At 39.6% G+C, this 22,911-nt stretch overlaps 1 protein-coding gene across 2 annotated transcripts in view; it reads left to right on the top strand.

The window, feature by feature from the left end:
- Aff2 (ALF transcription elongation factor 2) overlaps nucleotides 1-22,911 on the top strand; it is a 494,279-nt gene that overhangs the window by 447,328 nt on the left and 24,040 nt on the right. For both annotated transcript variants that reach the window (XM_021152989.3, XM_021152988.3), the window contains exons 9-12: nucleotides 3,415-3,574; nucleotides 6,335-7,324; nucleotides 12,902-13,023; nucleotides 16,314-16,533. In XM_021152989.3, the coding sequence (XP_021008648.1) occupies nucleotides 3,415-3,574; nucleotides 6,335-7,324; nucleotides 12,902-13,023; nucleotides 16,314-16,533 (1,492 nt within the window). The remainder of the gene's footprint in view (nucleotides 1-3,414; nucleotides 3,575-6,334; nucleotides 7,325-12,901; nucleotides 13,024-16,313; nucleotides 16,534-22,911) is intronic.

The raw sequence follows: 22,911 nt of genomic DNA, 5'->3' as shown, positions 1-22,911 counted from the left end.
TCGGAGTTAAAATGAGGCCTTGCTTCATTGAGTAAGGCTGACTCACTGATGAATACAGTAGCAAAGCCGATCTATGAAAGATTCAACAGTCGACTTTAAAGTTGTTCCAAACCTGTGTCCTTTGAGAAGTTATATTCCATTAGGAATTAAGTTGTAGAGTACAGAATATGGAACAGTTACTTTCATGTACTAAATGTTAGTGATATTAATATCACACGTTGGAACCACTAGCATTCTTTAGAAATGTAGTTTATGTAAATATGAGAATAAATGATATGTGGGAAATAATTTTAATGTAGCCTTGGTAAATGGGGGTGTATAAATTATGCATTAATACTTCATCTTCTATGTAGAATCAAGAATTGCATTAGCTGGATTCATTCACAGTCAGTGTAGTATACATTTTAAAAAGAAATTAATGACATATGAAAATAAATGTAGTAGAAGTGGGAAATTAGCTGGCCAACTAACAGTTTTCAGCAACCAACTAAGTGAAATGTAGTGATGCTTTGTTGATGTGAAAGTTCCACGGTAGATTCCAGACAGAGTCAGGGCCTGAAACAATTACCCTCATGTTGATATTTGTTCTATTTTGAAGATAATATTTCAGTCTTGGCTTCCTTTGTTTCTGGGAAGAGTACATAGGAAGTGAGGCTTAGACTCATTTATATTGTTTCCATTACTTAGCAGAATGAATGTAGTGATTTCTATCAATGTTCATGATCGCTTAATTGTGATTCTGAAATTCAGAAAGTTCTAGAACTTTCTTTTTAAGTTTGAGACAAATTCATTTGATGACATCCTTGACCTAAACTAATGTAAAGCACACTGTGAAGGTTACTGAAGCAATATTGAGTTTCATATTGAGATCTGATTGAGCACATTGTAGATATTTATGTATGGCTTACATTCAACATATTAATTTGGAGAGTTTAAAAATCTGCATTTGAAAATGCACTTGTCCTCAGAATGGCTTTGGATAAAGCATACTTACTTTAAACATACACATTCACACCGTCTCCTACTAATATTGTGGAGCTTGCATTCTTAGTTATGAGGAAGTTGATTCTGGTAAGGAAAATAGCTGTGCTTTATGTGTCTTACATTAGTGCATTTTATCTTAAGGGCATTAACTTAGTGGTGGCTCTGAAACAGAAGTTGCTCAAAAGTAATCCAGTAAATGGGAACACTATCCAAAATATCCCCAAGTCAATCCAGAGCCAGGTTTCAGTAGATTATAGTAGTATTAGTAGTTTTCAGTTTTCAGGCTGAACAGCTTCTTACCAGAAATCAAAATGAATTCATATATGAATGAATATTAGGAACCAGCCTTTTACTGGAAAATAATAATTTTGGATCCAAATTAGATTTGTATCCCTCAATCCACCACCCAGTATTCTTAGCATTACAGATGTGCTAAATTATATTTGAAACTTTACTTGAGGGAAATTAAGGCTAAATTTGCTTAATCTCTGGACTAATCTCACTTAGATATATTCTCTTAATCTTTATTTAGTAACTAAAGATAAAACACCAATTGATTCAATTTAAAATGTACTTTGCATAAGTATAGAGTCATTACTGGCACTTACAGGGAATTCTATAAAGAAATGCAGAAAAATAAGAACACTGAGTTACAGGCTTCCTCCCTTTCCCTGTAACAGAAACACACACACATTTCCCCAAGAGATAAACCCCTCTATTTCTTGTGCTTTCCTCTAGTCTCTTGGTATAGTTGGCAGAGAATGTACTTGCGGATAGCATTTGCTTGGCAGGTAACAACTTAAGATGAGTCTTTGCTCTGTGAAAGAAAATGTCTACCTAGGAGATTAAAAGACCAGACTTTAGAGATTGGCGTTACATGTAGTGCAAAAAGGTTCTCTGTGCTGAATGGTAACTGATGAGAAGCCTGTGTTGCCCTATAAAGGATCACCTTCCCTAGCAGCAGGGGAGGAAAGATATAGCCCAGTGATGAGAGACATAATGTTGGAAACGAGGCTCTGTTGATAGTATGGGATGGAGCATGAAATGATACAGCTTCAGGCAAGGAATAACAGTCTACACTTCTAGAGTTCTGCACGAGAGAATTTTTGAAATGACTGTATCTTAGGTTTAAAGATGGGACCAGATAATTAGGTGACCCCCAATGTCAGAGCATGACCACTTGTTTGAAGTTTTGCCTCAGACTTGAAGAAGCCAAGAAAATTGCTGCAGTGTTTGAGAAGCATAGGGTGGAGGTAGAGCAAGCAGAATGAATCAGACTTAGTTCCATAGGAAAAATGCACTATTCCTAAACCTGCATTGAGTTCAATTGATCTTCAAAAGAGGACCAGATTAAAGAGATTTACTAAGATTAGAATCCTCCTTGAAGGTTTGTCTGTCTGTCTGTCTCTTTGTTTATTGCTTTTTGCACAGTTCCTAAGACAAAGTAAAGAAGAACTCAATCCATAGAAACAATGGTTAAAAGGATAAAAAAAACAAAAACCAAAAAACAAACAAACAAACAAACAAACAAAAAACCAATAACCAATGCTATGCCCCAGAATGTGATGAGACAGCTGGAGTTGATTTTGTACAATACACAGAAAGTAAAAGATTGGTGAAGAAGTGTTGATTCCCAATAAAGGCAGAGTAGCAAATGGTGTAGCTTTGCAAATACATTTTTGGATCAGCTTTATAAAATTTAAAAATTAAGCATTGGAGGTAGATGTTTCTTCAGGATCTTTTCTCCTTAATAAGTATTTCAAAGCATTTCAAAAATGATAGTGAAGACTGCAAAGAAGTACATTTTCTCATTTCTTTATTCTTGGACCCAACAGACAGAAATTGAGAACCATACCTTTGGACCCTTGGAATAACATGTAATGAGTACAGATGTTATCCTTTGAAGGAACCAGGGCACCATGATACCAGATCTGAAGTTAAGCCCCTTCTAGACCTTAGGCCTCAGTTTCCTCCAATAAAAGAAAAATTGAAGTTGCCAATTTTTAGAAATATGACTACATTGGACTACACTACAAGAAGTTGGGGTGGAAGTCTATAAAATAGCAACAGAAAATGAGAAATTAACTGAAATAAATAAAAGGAACAATAAAATCTCTGAATCTCAGCTTTTAGTCTGTGTTCATAAGATATGAAATCTCTGTTGAAAGTTTTTATATGGAATTTGAAGAAGGGAAGAGTTTCCCAGAAGAAAAAGAACTGTGCTGGGCCAAGGTGCTTGCTTCGACTCAAACACTTGGCATTGGCCTTCACACTGGGCTCTTGGAGCCTTATATTTTGTTTCTGTCAGGTGAGAATCCTGTAATCTACTCTTCCTGCAGCTCACAGATCATAAGTCTTTATATTGAACCGGGCTGTTTCTTTCAAGTCTGAGACTCGATGAGGTAATAAATGATGTCATTTTTCTTTCAGCTCACTCTTGGCCACACCACAGTCTACACCTGCAGCGCAAACCAATGTGGGGTCTGGCAGCTCCAGTGAGTCAGAGAGTAGCTCAGAATCGGACTCAGACACTGAAAGCAGTACCACTGACAGCGAATCCAATGAGGCTCCTAGAGTGGCTACTCCAGAGGTGAGTTGTCAAAGCCTTAGGATGCATCTATGTTCTGGTGTATAAGGTACATGCCAGATGCATCACCAGTTGAAGTACTTTACTACAATAACTACTTCAGAAATGTAGCCAAAGACTTGATAAGACTGTTTCTTTCAAACATATATTTGTGTATGCCCCAACATATATAAATCTTTTTCGTGTGACTCTAAGTTGTACAGGTTGCTTGCTGTATGTCAGATTTTCTATGGGAGTCACCAAGCTACTCTGAGCCTTAAGCCTCATCCCACATAAAACTAGTATAGGAATGATGAAGCTTGCAACTTACTTTTTAAGCAAACCAACAAAGTCAGTCAAGACCCACTTGTAGATCTGAAGATCCAACCCTACTTTGCTTTAAAGTTATTAAAGTGGCAAATGGATACTAAGCAAGGAGGACTTCAGAAATATCCCTTTCTTTAAAGGGAAAACAACACTCAAGAAGTCACATGTTCTTTATTTCAATTTACATCATGTACCAGATAATAATGTACCCCAAACACCACAACAATAACTCTGAAATCTTCCATTAGTTAGTTTTTCCCTTTCGGTCCTCTGACTAAGTGCTCTGGTTCCCTGAGACTGCATATGGTACAAGGTACATCTCATGGCTCTTTACACATTTCGTTCCCAATAACCAGAAAGGAATAATAGAGGCAGTAGACATTTTATTGCTGTTAAAAATAGCAAATGTTAGGCCAGGCGTGGTGTCACATGTCTTTAATCCCAGCCCTTAGGAGGCAGAGGCAGGCAGATTTCTGAGTTTGAGGCCAACCTGGTCTACAAAGTAAGTTCCAAGACAGCCAGGGCTATACAGAGAAACCCTGTCTCGAAAAAACAAAAACAAAACAAAACAAAAAAAGCAAATGTTGTGCTGAACACTTGAGTTACATTTTCTCATTTACTCTTACTAAAATCCCAATACTATCTTATACTATAGGACATTTTATAGGTGACAATGTATGTTTATGAGAATTTAAGCCAAAACTAACCCAAGAACTCCCAGAGATACAGTAATAAAGCAAAGACTTAAACCTAGGTCAGTATACTGCCAGAGCTAGCTTTTAACCCTAGCACTACACTGCTAAGAGTAGCACCTGAGAGAGTTTCCTTAATAGTCACCTGCTATTGTTTTCTGTCAGCAGGGATCACAGCTACTTAATTAATTTTTAGTTCTGCCCTTCTCTATTTACTGTTGCCACATACTTGGGGGCTTTCAGAAAAAGAGCCCTTCTAATAAAAATGGTGGCTTTTTATTTTAACTGGTAGAAATCAGAGTTGAATATTAAGCATGTGAATTAGACATATCATTTCTATTGATTCATAGTGAATGCCAAAGTCTACATACACATCCCCATAAATTGACTATTGCCCATATATTTAGGAAAGAATAGTGGTTTAAGGGAATCAATTTATTTCACCCTCCAGTAAAAACACAAAGGTAATAGTGTTTTCAGTGAATTACAGCATCATGTAGTACACCCTAATATTTCTGAAAATGGAAATTTTCCTTCTGAACACACTTGAGATTCACTTAGATTTCTTCTTAGGAATATATACCATAACCTCTGGCTCCTGGTGGATCAATGATTCTTAGCAAAAGCCTTTGGGAACAGAGCTCTCTCTCAGGAGCTCCTGGTTACAGTCTGAAGCATCTCCTTGTGAAGAGTCCTTTAGTTAGTAGCTAGAGGAGAGTATATTTTCGAAGGAATGTTAGAAACTAGTGTTTATCTGGGTCCTATTGTGAGACTATGCCGGGGCCTAGCAAACACAGAAGTGGATGCTCACAGTCAGCTATTGGATGGATCACAGGGCCCCCAATGGAGGAGCTAGAGAAAGTATCCAAGGAGCTGAAGGGATCTGCAACCCTATAGGTGGAACAACAATATGAACTAACCAGTACCCCCCAGAGCTCGTGTCTCTAGCTGCATATGTATCAGAAGAGGGCCTAGTCGGCCATCAGTGGAAAGAGAGGCCCATTGGTCATGCAAACTTTCTATGCCTCAGTACAGGGGAATGACAGGGCCAAGAAGTGGGAGTGGGTGGGTGGGGGAGTGGGTGGGGGAGCGTGTGGGGGACTTTTGGGATAGCATTGGAAATGTAAATGGAATAAATACCCAATTAAAGAAAAAGAAAGGGGGGATAAAAGCAGCCATTGCCCTTCTCTTTGCACCACTGTAAGAAAGAAAGAAAGAAAGAAAGAAAGAAAGAAAGAAAGAAAGAAAGAAAGAAAGAAAGAAAGAAAGAGAGAAAGAAACTACTGTTTAAAAACAAACAAACAAACATTGGTTGATTTGTAGTTATATGCTTTTGATCTAGTCAGATACAGGGGAAAACAAATCACTCTTTTAATCTTCACTGAAAGTTTATTTCTCAATGAATGTGTATATGTTTGTGTATGTGGACTGTCACTTAAAGTCCAAGGTAGTCTGGTTTTATTGTTGGTTAGTTGGTTGATTACAAAGTGTCATGGAGCCCAAAATAGCTTCAAACTCAAACTTGCTATGTAACTAAAACTGTCCTTGAACATTTGATCATCCTCTACAACCACTCCTGCTTTCTGTGGTTCTGAGAATGGAACCAGGGCTCCATGCATAGTGGGCAAGTACTCTATCTACTAAATCTGTTTCCAGCCCACATCACCTATGAATTTCTTAGCGCTGTGTAGTCACTATACAGAAAGTCCCTATAAAGTCTCTACATGTGTGAAATGTATCCTTGTTGCTGTTTCTCAATTTACAGCCCGAGCCACCCTCAACCAACAAATGGCAGCTAGACAAATGGCTGAACAAAGTCACGTCCCAGAACAAGTCATTTATTTGTGGCCAAAATGAGACACCCACAGAGACCATTTCTCTGCCTCCTCCCATAATACAACCGGTGGAGGTCCAGGTCAAAGTGAAACCAAACCCTAGCCAGGCTGTGGCTGTACCCAAAGAAAGACCTCTCCTTAGTCTTATTAGGGAGAAAGCTCGACCAAGGCCCACACAGAAAACTCCAGAAACAAAGGCCTTGAAGCATAAGCTGTCAACATCAGTTGATACAGTTTCTCAAAGGACAATTGGAAAGAAACAGCCCAAAAAAGTTGAGAAAAACACCAGCTTTGAGGAGTTTACCTGGCCCAAACCAAATATTACCAACAGCACTCCCAAAGATAAAGGAAGTGTAGAGCTTCCTGACCCACCACGAAGCCGTAACAAAGCTACTGCTCACAAACCAGTGCCTAGGAAAGAGCCAAGGCCTCATGTCCCTCTGGCCACTGAGAAGAAGAAATATAGAGGGCCTGGGAAGATTGTCCCCAAGTCCCGGGAATTTATTGAAACAGATTCATCTACATCTGACTCAAACACAGACCAGGAAGAGACCCTACAGATCAAAGTACTGCCACCTTGCATTACTTCTAAATCCAAGGAAACTTCTAATGCCAGCCTGACACTTACCACCTTGACCAATGGCAACAGCAACAACTTATCCAACAGCAATGAGGAGACAGCTTTTTCCCCACCTCCTGCCATGCAAACTGAGCTTTTGTCCCCTCTACGGGATCATGAAAATCCAAAAAACCTCTGGGTGAAGATTGACCTCAACTTACTTTCTAGAATACCTGGCCAAAATTCAGTCCCAGTAGCACCTGCAAAGACAGACTACAAGGAGACTGCCTCTAAACCCAAGCGTCAAACTGCTGCCACAGCTGTGGAAAAACCAGCCCCTAAGGGCAAGCGTAAGCACAAGGTGAGTTGCCCAATGGAGTCTGCCATGTGGTTTTGAGCAGAGGCTACTAAAGTTATCTGAAGTCTTTTTTTAAAGAGAACAATGACAGAGGATTGCTAACTTTGGTAAAAAGATGAAGAGAGGCCCATTGGACATGCAAACTTTATACGCCCCAGTACAGGGGAACGCCAGGGCCAAAAAAATGGGAATGGGTGGGTACGGAAGTGGGAGAGGAGGGTATGGGGGACTTTTGGGATAGCATTGGAACTGTAATTGAGGAAAATACGTAATAAAAAATATTAAAAATAAAAAAAAAGAAATGACATTTTCTAAGAGGAATGAAATGTTTGACATATGATCATGGTGTTAGGAATTATCAGGGTGTATGGTAGCCATTGGTAAGGGTAGCTGATATAGAATAAGAGAAATTATGATATATAGGAAATAAGAATACAAACAAACCCCTTTGCTATAATATGCAGTTCCTGGAGTAAGTATCTTAGATTGCTCCTACTGTCAATGGCTCCTATATTATTGCTCACAGTTTACCACTTCAGCATTAGCAAGTTACCTCTCTGCCCATAAGTTACCTCTCTGCATTTGCTCATTTCTCTGGGCAAATTTTAATGCATTCATAAGTCAGTTATCCTGGGGTATCCTTCCATCTACCACACTAAAGTTTTATATACCTTCTAGGATTAATGTCCCTACTTGAAAGGATTACTCTGTGAAATTTTCATCTGCAGATTCCTTGGTATCAATTCTAGGCTCACATAGGGTCACCCGAAGAGGAACTCTAGAATTAACTTGACAAATTAAAATATATATAGATTTTATATCTAATAAACTCTTTCTGATTTATCTCACCTTGGAATAGGTTTTCAGAATCAAGTTCTCTGTGGTGCTGTTTCCTCATAGCACCATAGCAGCCCAGAGATGTGACTCCTAATCTGTTCTTCATCTCCACACCCCATTTCTCTCTAGCAGGAGTTGTCTGGAATGTGGTTATTGCTCCCGTTGCTTAGCAAAAGACAGATTACCTACAGACAATAGTGACTTATTGAATGAGGTGCTCTAAATGACTTCATGCCCCTGTAATTAGGGGGTTTAAAAGTAGAGACTGAAGGTACCTAAAAAACAGTGAAATATCAGGAGACAGGGATGTGATATGAGAAAGAAAGGTATGAGAACACAGGGGAAAGGCAGACAAAAGGCATCAATGGAATCATGGATAGTCTGAGAAGTGCTGAAGAAAGAAGACTGATGGGTGAGAGTGACGGGTGAATAGGGAGTTATAGAAGACTGAATGTGACCATATAGAGGAATGTTATGAAATAAGTTAATGCAAGAGAATAAGGAGTAGCTAGGAACTGAGGAAGCCTTGGAACACTGGGAAGCAATAAGACAGCACAGTGCTAGGAGGTCAGGGATTAGTGGGAGACTGTAGAGCCCTAGAAAACAAAAGAGCATTATGAGACTGTAGAGCTTGGGAATGCTAAAGTACCAGATGACTATGGAACACTAGGACATAGGCAACAGTAGAAAGTAGGAACACTGAAATAAGGAAGTTCTTGTACACTGGGTAGTTCTATAAGACTGAAGGGTGGTAGGAAATACCACACAAAGTTTGAGATTCTGTGGGACACTGTCAAGTTCTGAAATGTGAAGAAAAGTTACACTGATATGGTGGAACACTAAGGAATGCCAGGCCAACTAGACCACCACCCAGTAGATAAATACAGAGAGAGAGAGAGAGAGAGAGAGAGAGAGAGAGAGAGAGAGAGAGAGAGAGAGAGAGAGAGAGAGAGAGGTACAAGAGAAACAGGAGCTGTAGAACAATATGGAGTATTAGGAGATGGTGTAGTGTTGAGACAAGGTGGTGCTAGAAAACAGAAGAACATCCAGAGATCAAGGATCGCTAGGAGACATGAGAGCACAAGAGAGAGATGAATGCTAGGTGATAGGGGACACTCAGAGACAGAGGAGTGCTAGGAGACAGGGGAGCACTCAGTGATAGGAGTGCTAGAAGACAGGTCAACACTTAAAGACAGGGGAGTGCTAGGAGACAAGGTAGTACTCAAAAACAGAAGAGTGCTAGGAGACAGGGTAGCACTCAAAGACAGGGAAGTGCTAGGAAACATAGGAGCACTCAGAGACAGAGGAGTGCTATGTAATGGGGTAGCACTCAGAGACAGAGTAGTGTTAGCAAACAGGGTAGGACTCAGAGATAGAGGCATGCTAGGAGACAGCGTAGCACTCAGAAACAGGAATGCTAGGAGACAGGGGAGCACTCAGAGACAGAGGAGTGGTAGCAGACAGTGGAGCACTCAGAGACAGTGGAGTGCTTGGTGATAGAGTAGTACTCAAGGACACAGGAGTGCTAGGAGACAGAACAACACTGAGACAGAGGAGTTCCTAGAAATAGGGGCAACACTCAGATACAGAGGAGTGCTAGGAGACAGGGGAGTGCTCAGAGACATATGAATGCTAGGATACAGGGGAGCATTCAGAGACAGAGTTGTGCTAGAATACATGAAGCATTCAGAGACAGAGAAGTTCTGGTATACAGAATAGTAATCAGAATTAGAGAAGCGATGGAACATATAGGATAACTCAAAGAGAGGCTCATGCAAGGAGACATGAGAACACTCACAGAGAAGTTCTAAAAGCCATGGGAGTACTCAGAGGCACAAGAGAGCTGGGATACATGGTAATGGTCAGACAGGGGAGTGCTAGGAGACAGATGAGTATTCAAAGACAGGATATAGCTAGGCCATTTGGTGCACTCAGGGACAGGGGAGTTCCAGGTGATGATTGCATGACTGACGATTGCCTCATGCTAGGAGATTATGAGATACCAGGATGGTAAGGAGCCCTAGCAAATGGGATCACTAGAGATAGGAAATACTAAAAGAGGAGAAATGCCAGGATACTGAGGAAGCTATGAAGAAGGGATACTATAGATTCCAGACAATACAAGATAGCTAGGGACAACTTCGATTCTACAAGATCTTTCAGCCAAACACACTGTAGACTCAAAAGCGGTTGTACACTTGAGCTAATTAACGGCTGGAGTAATAGGAGAAAAGAATATATTTGGAACTTTGGGGATTGTGTAAGACAAAAAGTCTAGGAAAGTGGTGAGCCCCCTGAGAAGACTGCGTGAAGACAGGTAATACAAAATGCTGGCAAAACTAGGGAATGTAGGAATGCTACTAGACAGTGAACAGTGACAACGGGCTACATGCAGAACTCTGGGGGTTGGGCAAATGGTAGAACATGGGTATGCTAGTTTACTGGGGTGTTCTAGGAGACTGCATATCCTGGAAAACCAGGAAACACTAGGGATCTAGGGTTAAGTTGGCGCCAAGAACTTGGAGAGTGGAGTGTACAGAGACAGGCGGGAGCTAACAGTCTTTGCAATTTTTGCAGGATAAGTAGGAGATAGTAAGAGATTCAAGTACTAGTGATTGGGGAACACTAGGAGAGTGGGGAGCAGTAGAAGACTGGGCCATATTAAGAGAACTAGAACAGTGAGAGACAAGGGAGGGAGCTCTGGCATACTGGGCAGCACCAGGAGTGTGAGAAGCAGCAGGATACAGGCAGGTCCTAGGAGACTATAAAATGAATAAGGAGACAATGCTGCACCAAGAGACTAGGGAGTTCTAGGATGCATACAATTTCTAGGAAACTGGGCAGTACTAGAAGAATGACCTGGGGGTACCTAAGAACTAAGAGACTGGGGAAATCTAGGGGACTAGAAACCATAAAACTTGGGGACCACTAAGAGGCAGGAAAGTACTAGGAGACTGTATGGTATTGAGAGACAAGATTCCTGGGAAATTGCTAGGAGTGGTGGAGTAGCAGCATGACATTGAGCATCAAGAAGACTGTCAATCATTGAGAAGGGTGAAACTTCTACAAGACTGCAACAAAGGGGCATATTGAGAAGTAGGTCCTTCCCAGGCAACAAAGGGATACAAGAAGACAGGAGAATACCAAGAAATTGGAGAGTGCTAGGGAAATGAAACGATCTGTGTGGTTGGAGGGGCTGCCTCAAAGGGGCTGCTTGAAGGCAAATCAATTCTAGGAGGCAGGTGAGTCCTGAAGAGAATTCCCAGTGTTCTTTAGTGAGTCCTGCACTAATCTATCCAATGAAAGGATTTCAGAACTGTTGAGTACCATGTGTGGGACTCTTGACCTGGTTTGATTCTTCTTTCTTATTGATGAGAACAGTACAGAGTGAACATATGCCTCTGCAATGAATACATTTAAAAACTAAAGGCTTGACACATGTTCCTTTCACTTACATGTTGTTGATTATATAGACAGCCTTTATAAGCCACCCACAAGCCTCATGTTGTTTAAACAGGATTCGTGTCATGTTGAGGTTACAATGTTCATTTCCTATCACTGTGTAAGGGCACTGTTGATGAGAGAAGTGTATGTTAATTATAGATTCTCTTCACTTTTGTTATAAGGTTCCTGTGCCATACACTCTTTAATCAGATATTTATTTATTTATTTATTTATTTATTTATTTATTTTTACTTATTTGCTTTACATCCCACTCACTGCTCCCCTCTCGGTCACCCCCTCCCACAATCTTTCCCCTATCATCCTCCCCTTCTCCTCTGAGTGAGTAGGGTCCCCCCCCCCCCGGTATCCCTCCACCCTGGCACTTCAAGCCTCTAAGAGCTTAGGTGCTTCCTCTTCCACTGAGGCCAGACAAGGCAGCCCAGCTAGAAGAATATATCCCAGATAGGCAACAGGTTTTGGTATAGCCTTGTTCCAGTTGTTCAGGGCCCACATGAAGGTCAAGCTGCACATCTACTACACATGTTTGGGGAGGCTTAGATCCAGCCTATGTATGCTCTTTGGTTGGTGGTTCAGACTCTGAGAGCCCCAAGGGTCCAGGTTATTTGACTCTGTTGGCCTTCCTATGGAGTTCCTATCCCCTTCAGAGCCCATAATCCTTCCTCCTATTCTTCCATAAGAATCCCCAGGCTCCATCCACTGTTTGGATGTGGGTGTCTGTATCTGTCTGAGTCAGCTGATGGGTGAAGCTTCTCATAGAACAACATGCTCCTGTCTGCAAGCATAACAGAGTATCATTAATACTGTCAGGGATTGGTACTTGCCCAGGGGATGGGTCTCAAGTTGGGCCACTTATAGTTTAGCCATTCCCTCAGTCTCTGCTCTATGACCCATGCCTGCATTACTTGTAGACAGGATAAATTGGAGGTTGGAAGTTTTGTGGGTAGGTTGATGTTTCTATCCCTCCAAATGGGGTTCTTGTCTGGCTACAGGAGGTTGCCTCTTCAGATTAATCAGGTACTTACATTAAAGTTTACACCAACTTCTTGGTAGGACTAGATTAGGAAAGGTTAATTGCTTTTCTGTATGATCAAAGGTATACATTTATCTCCCCACCAGAAGCAAACTGTCTTATTCAATTTGTGTGTGTGTGTGTGTGTGTGTGTGTGTGTGAGAGAGAGAGAGAGAGAGAGAGAGAGAGAGAGAGAGAGAGAGAGAGAGAGACTTATCGGGATGTATGTTGTATGTATTTGAAGCTCTGCATATTTTTCCCCATAAAAGCCAGCAGAAACTGCAGAGAAAATCCCTGAGAAGAAGCAGCGCCTGGAGGACAACACTACGATCTGCCTGCTTCCCCCTTGCATCTCACCAGCTCCGCCCCACAAGCCTCCCAGCAATAGAGAGTAAGTTTTCCCTGTTTCAGTGTCCTGGTCCTTGTGTGATTGTTTTAATACCATGTTTGAACATATTGGGGGATTCCTGTCTCATTAGAATGTCAGGCAAGAATCAAGAGTGGCTTAAACTAAGCTTGACAACAATCTCTGGCAAGTGGGTCTAACATGAATTAAAAACAGAATATGGGCTATCATATTTAGGGTGAATATGAGCTTTTAAGAACCATTTGTTTGTTATAGCTCAGAATAGTCATCACAATTAACCACAGGGAACATTCTGCACCAAGCAAAAAAATAAATAAAAGTGAATTAAAAGGAGGAAATATCAGAAAACATACATCATCTTAATGAGATCAATCTGCTTTTGGACAAGATTCAGTCCTGATGGTGACTAGACAATTTCCCTTATCATGATAGGATGCTATTTTAAATGTCATTTCCTAGTGTTAATACAAAGCTACAAGAGTGGTCCTTGAACCTGCCTCTACAGAGAGAGGAGAATGACATGTTTAGGAAATTGTGCTCTACCCCATGAGGGCAGTTCTGTGTTGAGAAAGGCCTGGTAGAGATACATTTTGATTCTAACAAACTGACCTCCCTTTCCCTTCTTTCTCTATGGCAAGTTTTCAAAATTAAACAGGAGGAATTCTAGTCCTTTCCCTAGTCAAAGAACATCATCTTCCTCCAGGGAACTCTAACCCTCTGTTTCTAGGAAACATTATAATGGGGTCCTTTCTGCTTTTATAAATATTACTTAACTAACAACTGTGTCAGCTACTCGAGACATTCTATCTGTGTAATTATTGCAATAAACTCATTCAACATTGGAAATTATTCCTATCAAAGCCCAGTTTTGGTGTCTATTAGCAGCCCAAAGAAGAGAGGCAATCTGGACAACTGCAGCTAACAATTGACTTCACAGATTACTATTTAACATCATTGATACGGCATCAATCTGCCACAGATCAGATGTAGGAAAGAAGTTAGCAGCTTGAATGTGTTTGGCTTCTTGTTTTGAAATGAAAGGTAGAAACAGCCTCCTTATTGCTACACTTGCTCCTCAAAGTAACATTTGATCCCTAAGGTGCATGCCCCTCACTCTAAAAATCACTTAATATTTTGACATATGCATGTATCTGTCTTTAAAATATCTATTAACATAGTTCTCAGAAAAAGAAACCCAATAAAGCAACTGGAGTCCCTTTTGCTGAGTGTAGACCAGGTATATGGGGAAAAACAGACCTTGGTGCTCGAATATAGTCATTCCTGGAGGAATGATAAAATGGCATGGGGTGATGCTATCCCTCCTTAGTTCCCAGACTGGGCCCAGTCATAGCACCTAGATAAAAGAGAGAACACAGGGTAGTGAACGAGTGCCACACCTTCAATGCTTTACTAAGCAAACTTACCAGGGAATTGTTGCTCCATTTTATAGAAGAGTCACTATCAAGAGTAAAGTAACTCTCAATTGAGAAAATAGTATTTTTGGTACACAGACTTTATATGTACTCTGTTCTTACAGTAAGTGGGAAATTACTTTTTCCCTGGGAGAATTTATCATTCAGCTATAGAGACTTTAACATGCTCTTGTGCTTGTCAACATCAAGTCCTTGGAACTGAAGAAAGATGGGAAGACTGGTGCCTTAGGGGTCTTCTTTTGGGAACCCTCTTGCAATCTTTATCTGTTTTCTTGTTCTTTGACCCTTTGCTTAAAATCCTTAAAAACTCCTAAGAGAAAATCTTCTCCTTTCTAAATGAATATGCTAAACCTGATGAAGATGGTATATCTTATTATGACAACTGGAGTTACCCCATTAATCCATAGGAAGCTCTTTTGAGTCCCTCACAACATTCAAAACTTGACCAAGCCATAGCAATATTCTTTTGTTCTGATCTACTGTCCTCTATCTTATATAAAGACAGACACAAATACACTGATACACAAAAGAAATCTAAAAAAAAAAAAAAAAACAAACTGTTGGTCCATATGTTCGCTATCATTTTATATGGTATCAATATTTACAATAGTAAAATGGCCAATATTTCAAAGAAATTTCAAAAATAGTTAGAAAATGTTTTATATTAATTTTGGTCACTCAAGATAATGGTAGAAATATTTTCACTTTTAAAAAGGTTCACTAAATGGCAATAAAATAGAGCCACATGAATGAGACAAAATATGAGGAAGAGGGCATATATTACTATAATCAGCATAGCTGTATCACACAGTAAAAGGGAACAAGTAGTTGCACTGATTTCTCTTTCAGGAAATCAGACCACCTGAATGCTTGTTCATCCTTGATTTGTTGCTCTGAGATAGAGCAAATCTATATATCTAGACACTGACTGAAATTGACCAAGAGGAAAACATAAATTCTTGTTGACTTAATTTGCTATTGAAAATTGAAGTCAATAATCATGAAACGTAAATGGCTGCACAGTGCAATATTAGTTGTCCAAGAAAAGATTAAAATTCAAGTAATCTTCATTGATTAGCTCAAGACAGTAACTAAAATGAAAATCCATGACCCAATTACCATGTAAAGCAGTTAGCATAAGATTTTAGTTGTTTTGTTTTATTTGAAGTCTCAGTCTGTTTGATGGTGCCCATTTAATGGGCAGATAAATCACTTTAAAAGCACGGGGTACTTTTAGTGCTGCATATGTCTCTTGTCAATATCACCAAAGAATATTTTAAGTAGGTTTTTTTGTAATCAGCACTTCAATATAACAGTTTAAGGTGAGTGAATGTTTACATCTTGGCATTGGCATACAGCATTTTTAAAGCCAATTTATAATGTTTTACACTAGTCTTTAGGGTGTAATTTTATTTCTTAGTGTATAAGCATATTTCTTTTAAATGTGGAATGTATTGTTTATTGTACCATTTATTGCTAGATTATTTGGTTAAGTCTTAGAAGAGAGTATCATGAAAAATAAAGGGGTTGAAGTCTACACTATATTTTTTATAAGATAGCTATTTGACAATAATCTTGATAGGTTTCAGATATACTGTAGCACTCTCATTAAGTATCTATATTGGTCATATAATTCTTCTCAGACAGAAAGAGTCTTGGAGGTGTATGCATGTACATATCTCCATATGTATGTAGCAAGATTCTTTCCAGTTCTTTCTATGTATCTTTCTGTGTTTATATATAAATATATATATTATATCCAAACAGGTATCAAATCATCAAGTTATGCATCACTTTAGCTGATGAGACCATAATCGTGATGAAAATTGCAAATGAAACAAGATAAGACTTTATGGCACTCAACACTTTTTGTTTCCACAGAAATTCATCCAGGAGAGCAAACAGGAAAAAAGAAGAAAAGCTGTACCCTCCTGCACTTTCCCCACTGGCAGAGGACCCTCCACGTCGCAGAAATGTCAGTGGCAACAATGGGCTCTTCGGTCAGGACAAAAACATTTCCATGGCTGGACAAATCACCTCTAGCAAACCTAAAAGAAGTGAAGGAAAATTCTGTGCTACTTTCAAAGGGATATCTATAAATGTAAGTATCTTAGAATAAATACCATGTCAAGTCAAAATAAGTTAATGCTGTTTATCAGGCTTAGGAGTTCTCTGGTGGAATTTTTAGGGTCACTTATATATACTATCATATCATCTGCAAAAAGTGATATTTTGACTTCTTCCTTTCCAATTTGTATCCCCTTGATCCCCTTTTGTTGTCGAATTGCTCTGGCTAGGACTTCAAGAACAATGTTGAATAGGTAGGAAGAGAGTGGGCAGCCTTGTCTAGTCCCTGATTTTATTGGGATTTCTTCCATCTTCTCAGCATTTACTTTGATGTTGGCTACTGGTTTGCTGTAGATTGCTTTTATCTTGTTTAGGTATGGGCCTTGAATTCAAGATCTTTCCAATACTTTTATCATGAATGGGTGTTGGATTTTGTCAAATGCATCTCAGCATCTAACGAGATAATCATGTGGTTTTTGTCTTTGAGTTTGTTTATATACTGGATTACGTTGATGGATTTCCATATATTGAACCATCCCTGCATCCCTGGGATGAAACCTACTTAGTCAGGATGGATGATTGTTTTGATGTATTCCTTGATTCAGTTAGTGAGAACTTTATTGAGGATTTCCACAAGAGAATTCCTAAGCGTGATAAACAGCTTCAATGAAGTAGCTGGATATAAAATTAACTCAAACAAGTAATGGCCTTTCTGTACACAAAGGATAAACAGGCTGAGAAAGAAATTAGGGAAACAACACCCTTCTCAATAGTCACAAATAATATAAAATACCTTGGCATGACTCTAACTAAGGAAGTGAAAGATCTGTATGATAAGAACTTCAAGTCTTTGAAGAAAGAAATAAAAGATCTCAGAAGATGGAAAGATCTCCCATGCTCATGGATTGGCAGGATCAATGTAGTAAAAATGGCTATTTTGCCAAAAGCAATCTACAGATTCAATGCAATCCACATCAAAACTCCAACTCAATTCTTCAACGAATGAGAAAGGGCAATCGGCAGATTCATCTGGAATAACAAAAAACCTAGGATAGCAAAAACTCTTCTCAAGAATAAAAGAGCCTATGGGGGAATCACCATGCCTGACCTAAAGCTGTACTACAGAGCAATTGTGATTAAAAACTGCATGGTACTGGTATAGCGACAGACAAGTAGACCAATGGAATAGAATTGAAGACCCACAGTTGAACCCACACACCTATGGTCACTTGATCTTTGACAAGGGAGCTAAACGATCCAGTGAAAAAAAGACAGCATTTTCAACAAATGGTGCTGGCACAACTGGCTGTTATCATGTAGAAGAATGCAAATTGATCCATCCTTGTACTAAGGTCAAATCTAAGTGGATTAAGGAACTCCACATAAAACCAGAGACACTGAAACTTATAGAGGAGAAAGTAGGGAAAATCCTTGAAGATATGGGTACAGGGGAAAAATTCCTGAATAGAACAGCAATGGCTTGTGCTGTAAGATCGAGAATTGACAAATGGGACCTCATAAAGTTGCAAAGCTTCTGCAAGGCAAAAGACACCATCAATAAGACAAAAAAACCACCAACAGATTGGGAAAGGATCTTTACCTATCCTAAATCAGATAGGGGACTAATATCCAATATATATAAAGAACTCAAGAAGGTGGACTCCAGAAAATCAAATAACCCCATTAAAAAATGGGGCTCAGAGCTGAACAAAGAATTCTCACCTGAGGAATACCGAATGGCAGAGAAGCACCTGAAAAAATATTCAACATCCTTAATCATCAGGGAAATGCAAATCAAAACAACCCTGAGATTCCACCTCAAACCAGTCAGAATGGCTAAGATCAAAAATTCAGGTGACAGCAAATGCTGGCGAGGATGTGGAGAAAGAGGAACACTCCTCCATTGTTGGTGGGATTGCAATCTTGTATAACCACTCTGGAAATCAGTCTGGCGGTTCCTCAGAAAATTGGACATAGTACTACTGGCAGATCCTGCAATACCTCTCCTGGGTATATATCCAGAAGATGTTCCAATCGGTAAGAAGGACACATGCTCCACTATGTTCATAGCAGCCTTATTTATAATAGCCAGAACCTGGAAAGAACCCAGATGCCCCTCAACAGAGGAATGGATACAGAAAATGTGGTACATTTACACAATGGAGTACTACTCAGCTATTAAAAAGAATGAATTTATGAAATTCCTAGGCAAATGGATGGACCTGGAGGGCATTATCCTGAGTGAGGTAACCCAATCCCAAAGGAACTCACACAATATGTACTCACTGATAAGTGGATATTAGCTCAGAAACTTAGTATACCCAAGATATAAGATACAATTTACTAAATGCATGCAACTCAAGAAGAAAAAGACCAAAGTGTGGACACTTTGCCCCTTCTTAGAATTGGGAACAAAACACCCATGGAAGGAGTTACAAAGACAAAGTTTGGAGCTGTGATGAAAGGATGGACCATCTAGAGACTGCCTTATCTGGGGATCCATCTCATAATCAGCTTCCAAACGCTGACACCATTGCATACACTAGCAAGCTTTTGCTGAAAGGTCCCAGATAGAGCTGTCTTTTATGAGACTATGCCTAGCAAACACAGAAGTAGATGCTCATAGTCAGCTATTGGATGGATCACAGGGCCCCCAATGGAGGAGCTAGAGAAAGTACCCAAGGAGCTAAAGGGATCTGTAATCCAATAGGTTCAACAACAATATGAACTAACCAGTACCCCTGGAGCTCATGTCTCTAGCTGCATATGAATCAGAAGATGGCCTAGTCGTCCATCAGTGAAAAGAGAGGCCCATTGGTTGTGCAAACTTTATATGCCTCAGTACAGGGGAACGCCAGGGCCAAGAAGTGGGTGGGTGGGGGAGTAGGTGGGGGAGCGGTTGGGGGACTTTTGGGATAGCATTGGAAATGTTAATGAAATAAATACCCAATTTAAAAAAAAAGAAAGTTAAAAAAAAAAAAAGTTAATGCAGCTCAACTAACTAGTGTGACTTTTCCAAGGGAATGTTACAAGGGAGGAATAGGCCCAGAAGAACCAAGCATGTCTCTGTATAGAACTACTCAAACTCTCTATTATTCCAAAGGCCCTGGGTGTCCTTTGTTAGATCTCTTGATATCTTGAGAGTGGGAATTGGCACTGCCATAATACTGAACACAGAAACTCCTATGTGGTAGGCACTGATCTTCTAAACCAGTGGTTTCCAACCTTCCTAAAGCTGCAACCCTTTAATGCAGTTCCTCATGTTGTGCTAAACTCTAACCATAAAATTATTTTTCTCGATACTTCATAACTATAATTTTGCTCCTGTTTTACATCGTAATGTAAATATCTGCTATGCAGATGGTCTTAAGTGATCCCTGTGAAAGAGTTCATGACCTACAGGCTGGCAGCTGCTGTTCTAGTGAACCAAAGAAATAGGAGAAATCAAGGTTGCCCAAGGTCACTAAACAGGAATAGAAATCCCAAGTTGCTGCTTTCCACTATTCAGATTTTCAAATGTGAATTGTCTCTAAGCTAAACAACTCTACAGTCCTTTGTGTGTTCTGCACTACAGCTCAATTAATTAGCATAGATTATGGAATGATATAATTTCAATATCCATAAACAATGTCACTTTCCTTTTCAAGTATAAGAATATGAGCTATTGAAATGGTGAGTCCCAACCTCACTAAAGAATGTTAATGACCAATATATATCCAACCTGGAATATTCACTCTCTTCTACTGCAAAATCTTGGAAAGCAGGGACATATCAAGGGAATTATCTTTTTGTACTGCCTAGCATATTGTCACAAACAATTCGGTTTTCTAAAAATGATGATTTGTATTGTGTTACATATAAGCAAATGTTATAAATTTTATTATGGTAAAGATAATGCTTCAAGAAACTGTAGTCAGATACATAAGAAATAAAAAATTACTAGGGAAATGTTACAAATATCAGTATACTTTGTCCTGGAAATGCATCCTTCATGTTGTATAACACTTACCTGAATTCTTTCTTTTTTTTTACTTTGACATGTAAATTGAATTTATTTTTAATTAATACAGGAAATCAAAATAGTACATGACTATGGGGTTTTATGTGGTTATTGGATACAAATACATAATGCATTCAGTATATATTAAACATAGTTCTTCAAATGTCCATGTTTTTTCCAAAGGTATCCATCCTTTTTCCAAAGGTACTTATGGACTAAAAAAATTAATGACTTTCATGTGGAATTTATATATAAACAAATTTCATACTTTGGTGATGTCCACCCTGTTTTCTTCCAGGTGCCCCCTTCTCAATGACTAATAGTCACTCTTTTATTTCAGGCCACTTTTTAAATAGTTTCTGCATATGAGAGAGACCATGGGATGATCTCTTTTTGTATGTGTTAATTATTTGATTTATTTACATCCCAAATTCTGCCCTTCTTCCCCCCCCCCAACATATCTTTATTTGGAATCTATTCATTCAAATGGATATGCCTTAGTGAAAAGCTGTATAGCATTATTTACTCTTCCTTGTAAAATAAGATATATCTAATATTAGAGGAAACATTTCTTAAAAAGAATGACTAGCTCACCAGAAAAAAACAATCAATTTCTCATGGTTCAAATTTTCTTTTTTTAATTAATTATTTTATTTATTTATATCCCAAATGTTGTGCCATCCTGGTCCCCCCTCACAGAGTTCTTCCTGCCTCCCTCTCACCTTCATCTCTGAGAGGATGTCCACCCCCAAGAATCCCCCCTCCTTGGGGCTTTAAGTCTCTATAGGATTAGGCACAACCTCTCCCACTGAGGCCAGACAAGGATGTCCTCTGCTACATATGTGTCTGGGACCTCTGACCAGCCTATGTATGGTTTTTGGTTGGTGGCTCAGTCTCTAGGAGCTCCAAGGGGTCCAAGTTAGTTGACCCTCTTTGTCTTCCTATGGGGTTGCCATCCCTTCAGTTCCTTCAATTCTTCCCCTAATTCTTCCATATGGTCCCCTATGTCACTACAATGGTTGACTGTATGTATCTGCATCTGTCTGAGTCAGCTGCTGGTAGAGCCTCTCAGAGAACAGCCATGTTAGGCTTCTGTCTGCAAGCACAACATAACATCAGGAATAGGGTCAGGGATTGGTGCCTGTGCATGGGATGGATCCCAAGGTGGGGCTGGTTACTGGTCAGCCCATTCCTTCAGTTTCTACTCCATTTTTGTCCCTTCAATTCCTTTAGTCAAGAACAATTCTGGGTTGGTGTCCCCATCCCTCCACTGGGGGTCCTGTCTGACTACTGGAGGTGGTCCCTTCAGGTTCCATATCCCCACTGTTGGTCATTTCTGTTAAGGTCACCCACATTGACTCCTAGGAGTGTCCCCCATGCCAGGTCCCCTGGACTTCTTAGAGATTCCTTCCATACCCACACCCATCGCAGCTGCATATTTCCATTCATGTTCCTGCCCTCTGGGCCTCTCTCCTGTCCCCCCATACCTTATCCTGCCCCCCTTTTCCATTCCCCTGTCCTCTCCCACTCAGATCCCTCCCTCCCTCTGCCTCTATGATTAAAATGAACTGACCTGTAAGCATAGTTCATGTTCATATACTTTTCAAAATTATGACTGTATCTAATATTTTCCAGTTAGATGTTTCTGTGCTGATATCAATGCCATATGTGTGGTATATTTGTGCTTCAAGGTTCATGTCACAGATCTTGCTCATAGAAACAACTGACACTGTTCTAAGCTAAGCTTACTGTTTGATCTGGGTCAGTCTGACCCTAACAGTGTAGACATGGAGCTGGTACAAGAGTCTTTCTCAAATGTACATCTATGATCTTTGAAATATTTTTCTGTATACAGCATAAGAATTTATAGATATATATCATTTTGTACATTTGTATAAGACTAGGTAGTAAAAATTATCTGATATCTATGAAGGTCAAGGATCAAGTGGAAAAGACTGATTTTCATAGATTTAAGGAATACCATACTTAGCTTTTATCTTTAAAGTGAAATCTTTAGCTAAGGCAAGCATGCATTCCTGTGTATCTGGACACACTCAGCAAATTCTAAGAGTACTGATGAAAGGGGCAGAGTCATAAACCAGAAATAGCTTCTAATCTATGGTGGGCAATGAGACCTACTTGTGTTTAAAGGAGAACATGAAATGGCTGGAGATTGATATCTTACAAGGAAGAGAGACAGGCTCATAAATGGTACAAGAGACATGAAAGTTCATCTGGATACAGGCATGAGGCAGCTTGGCTAGTGGAAAAGGCATTTGTTCCAACTATGGCTGTTGCAATATCCCTAACCTGGAGACAACCACAGGAATTGGCAAACTCAACTGCAAGTTCCAATGTGGTGAGAGGAAATACCATTTTGTCATTAAATAAAAAGAATTGTTCTTCCTATTA

The sequence above is a fragment of the Mus caroli genome, unplaced genomic scaffold, assembly GCF_978045245.1.
Source record: "Mus caroli unplaced genomic scaffold, Mus_caroli_1 scaffold_5, whole genome shotgun sequence".
Lineage (NCBI taxonomy): Eukaryota > Metazoa > Chordata > Mammalia > Rodentia > Muridae > Mus > Mus caroli.
The sequence above is the reverse complement of the archived record's forward strand: the minus strand, read 5'-3'. Positions and strand labels throughout refer to the sequence as shown.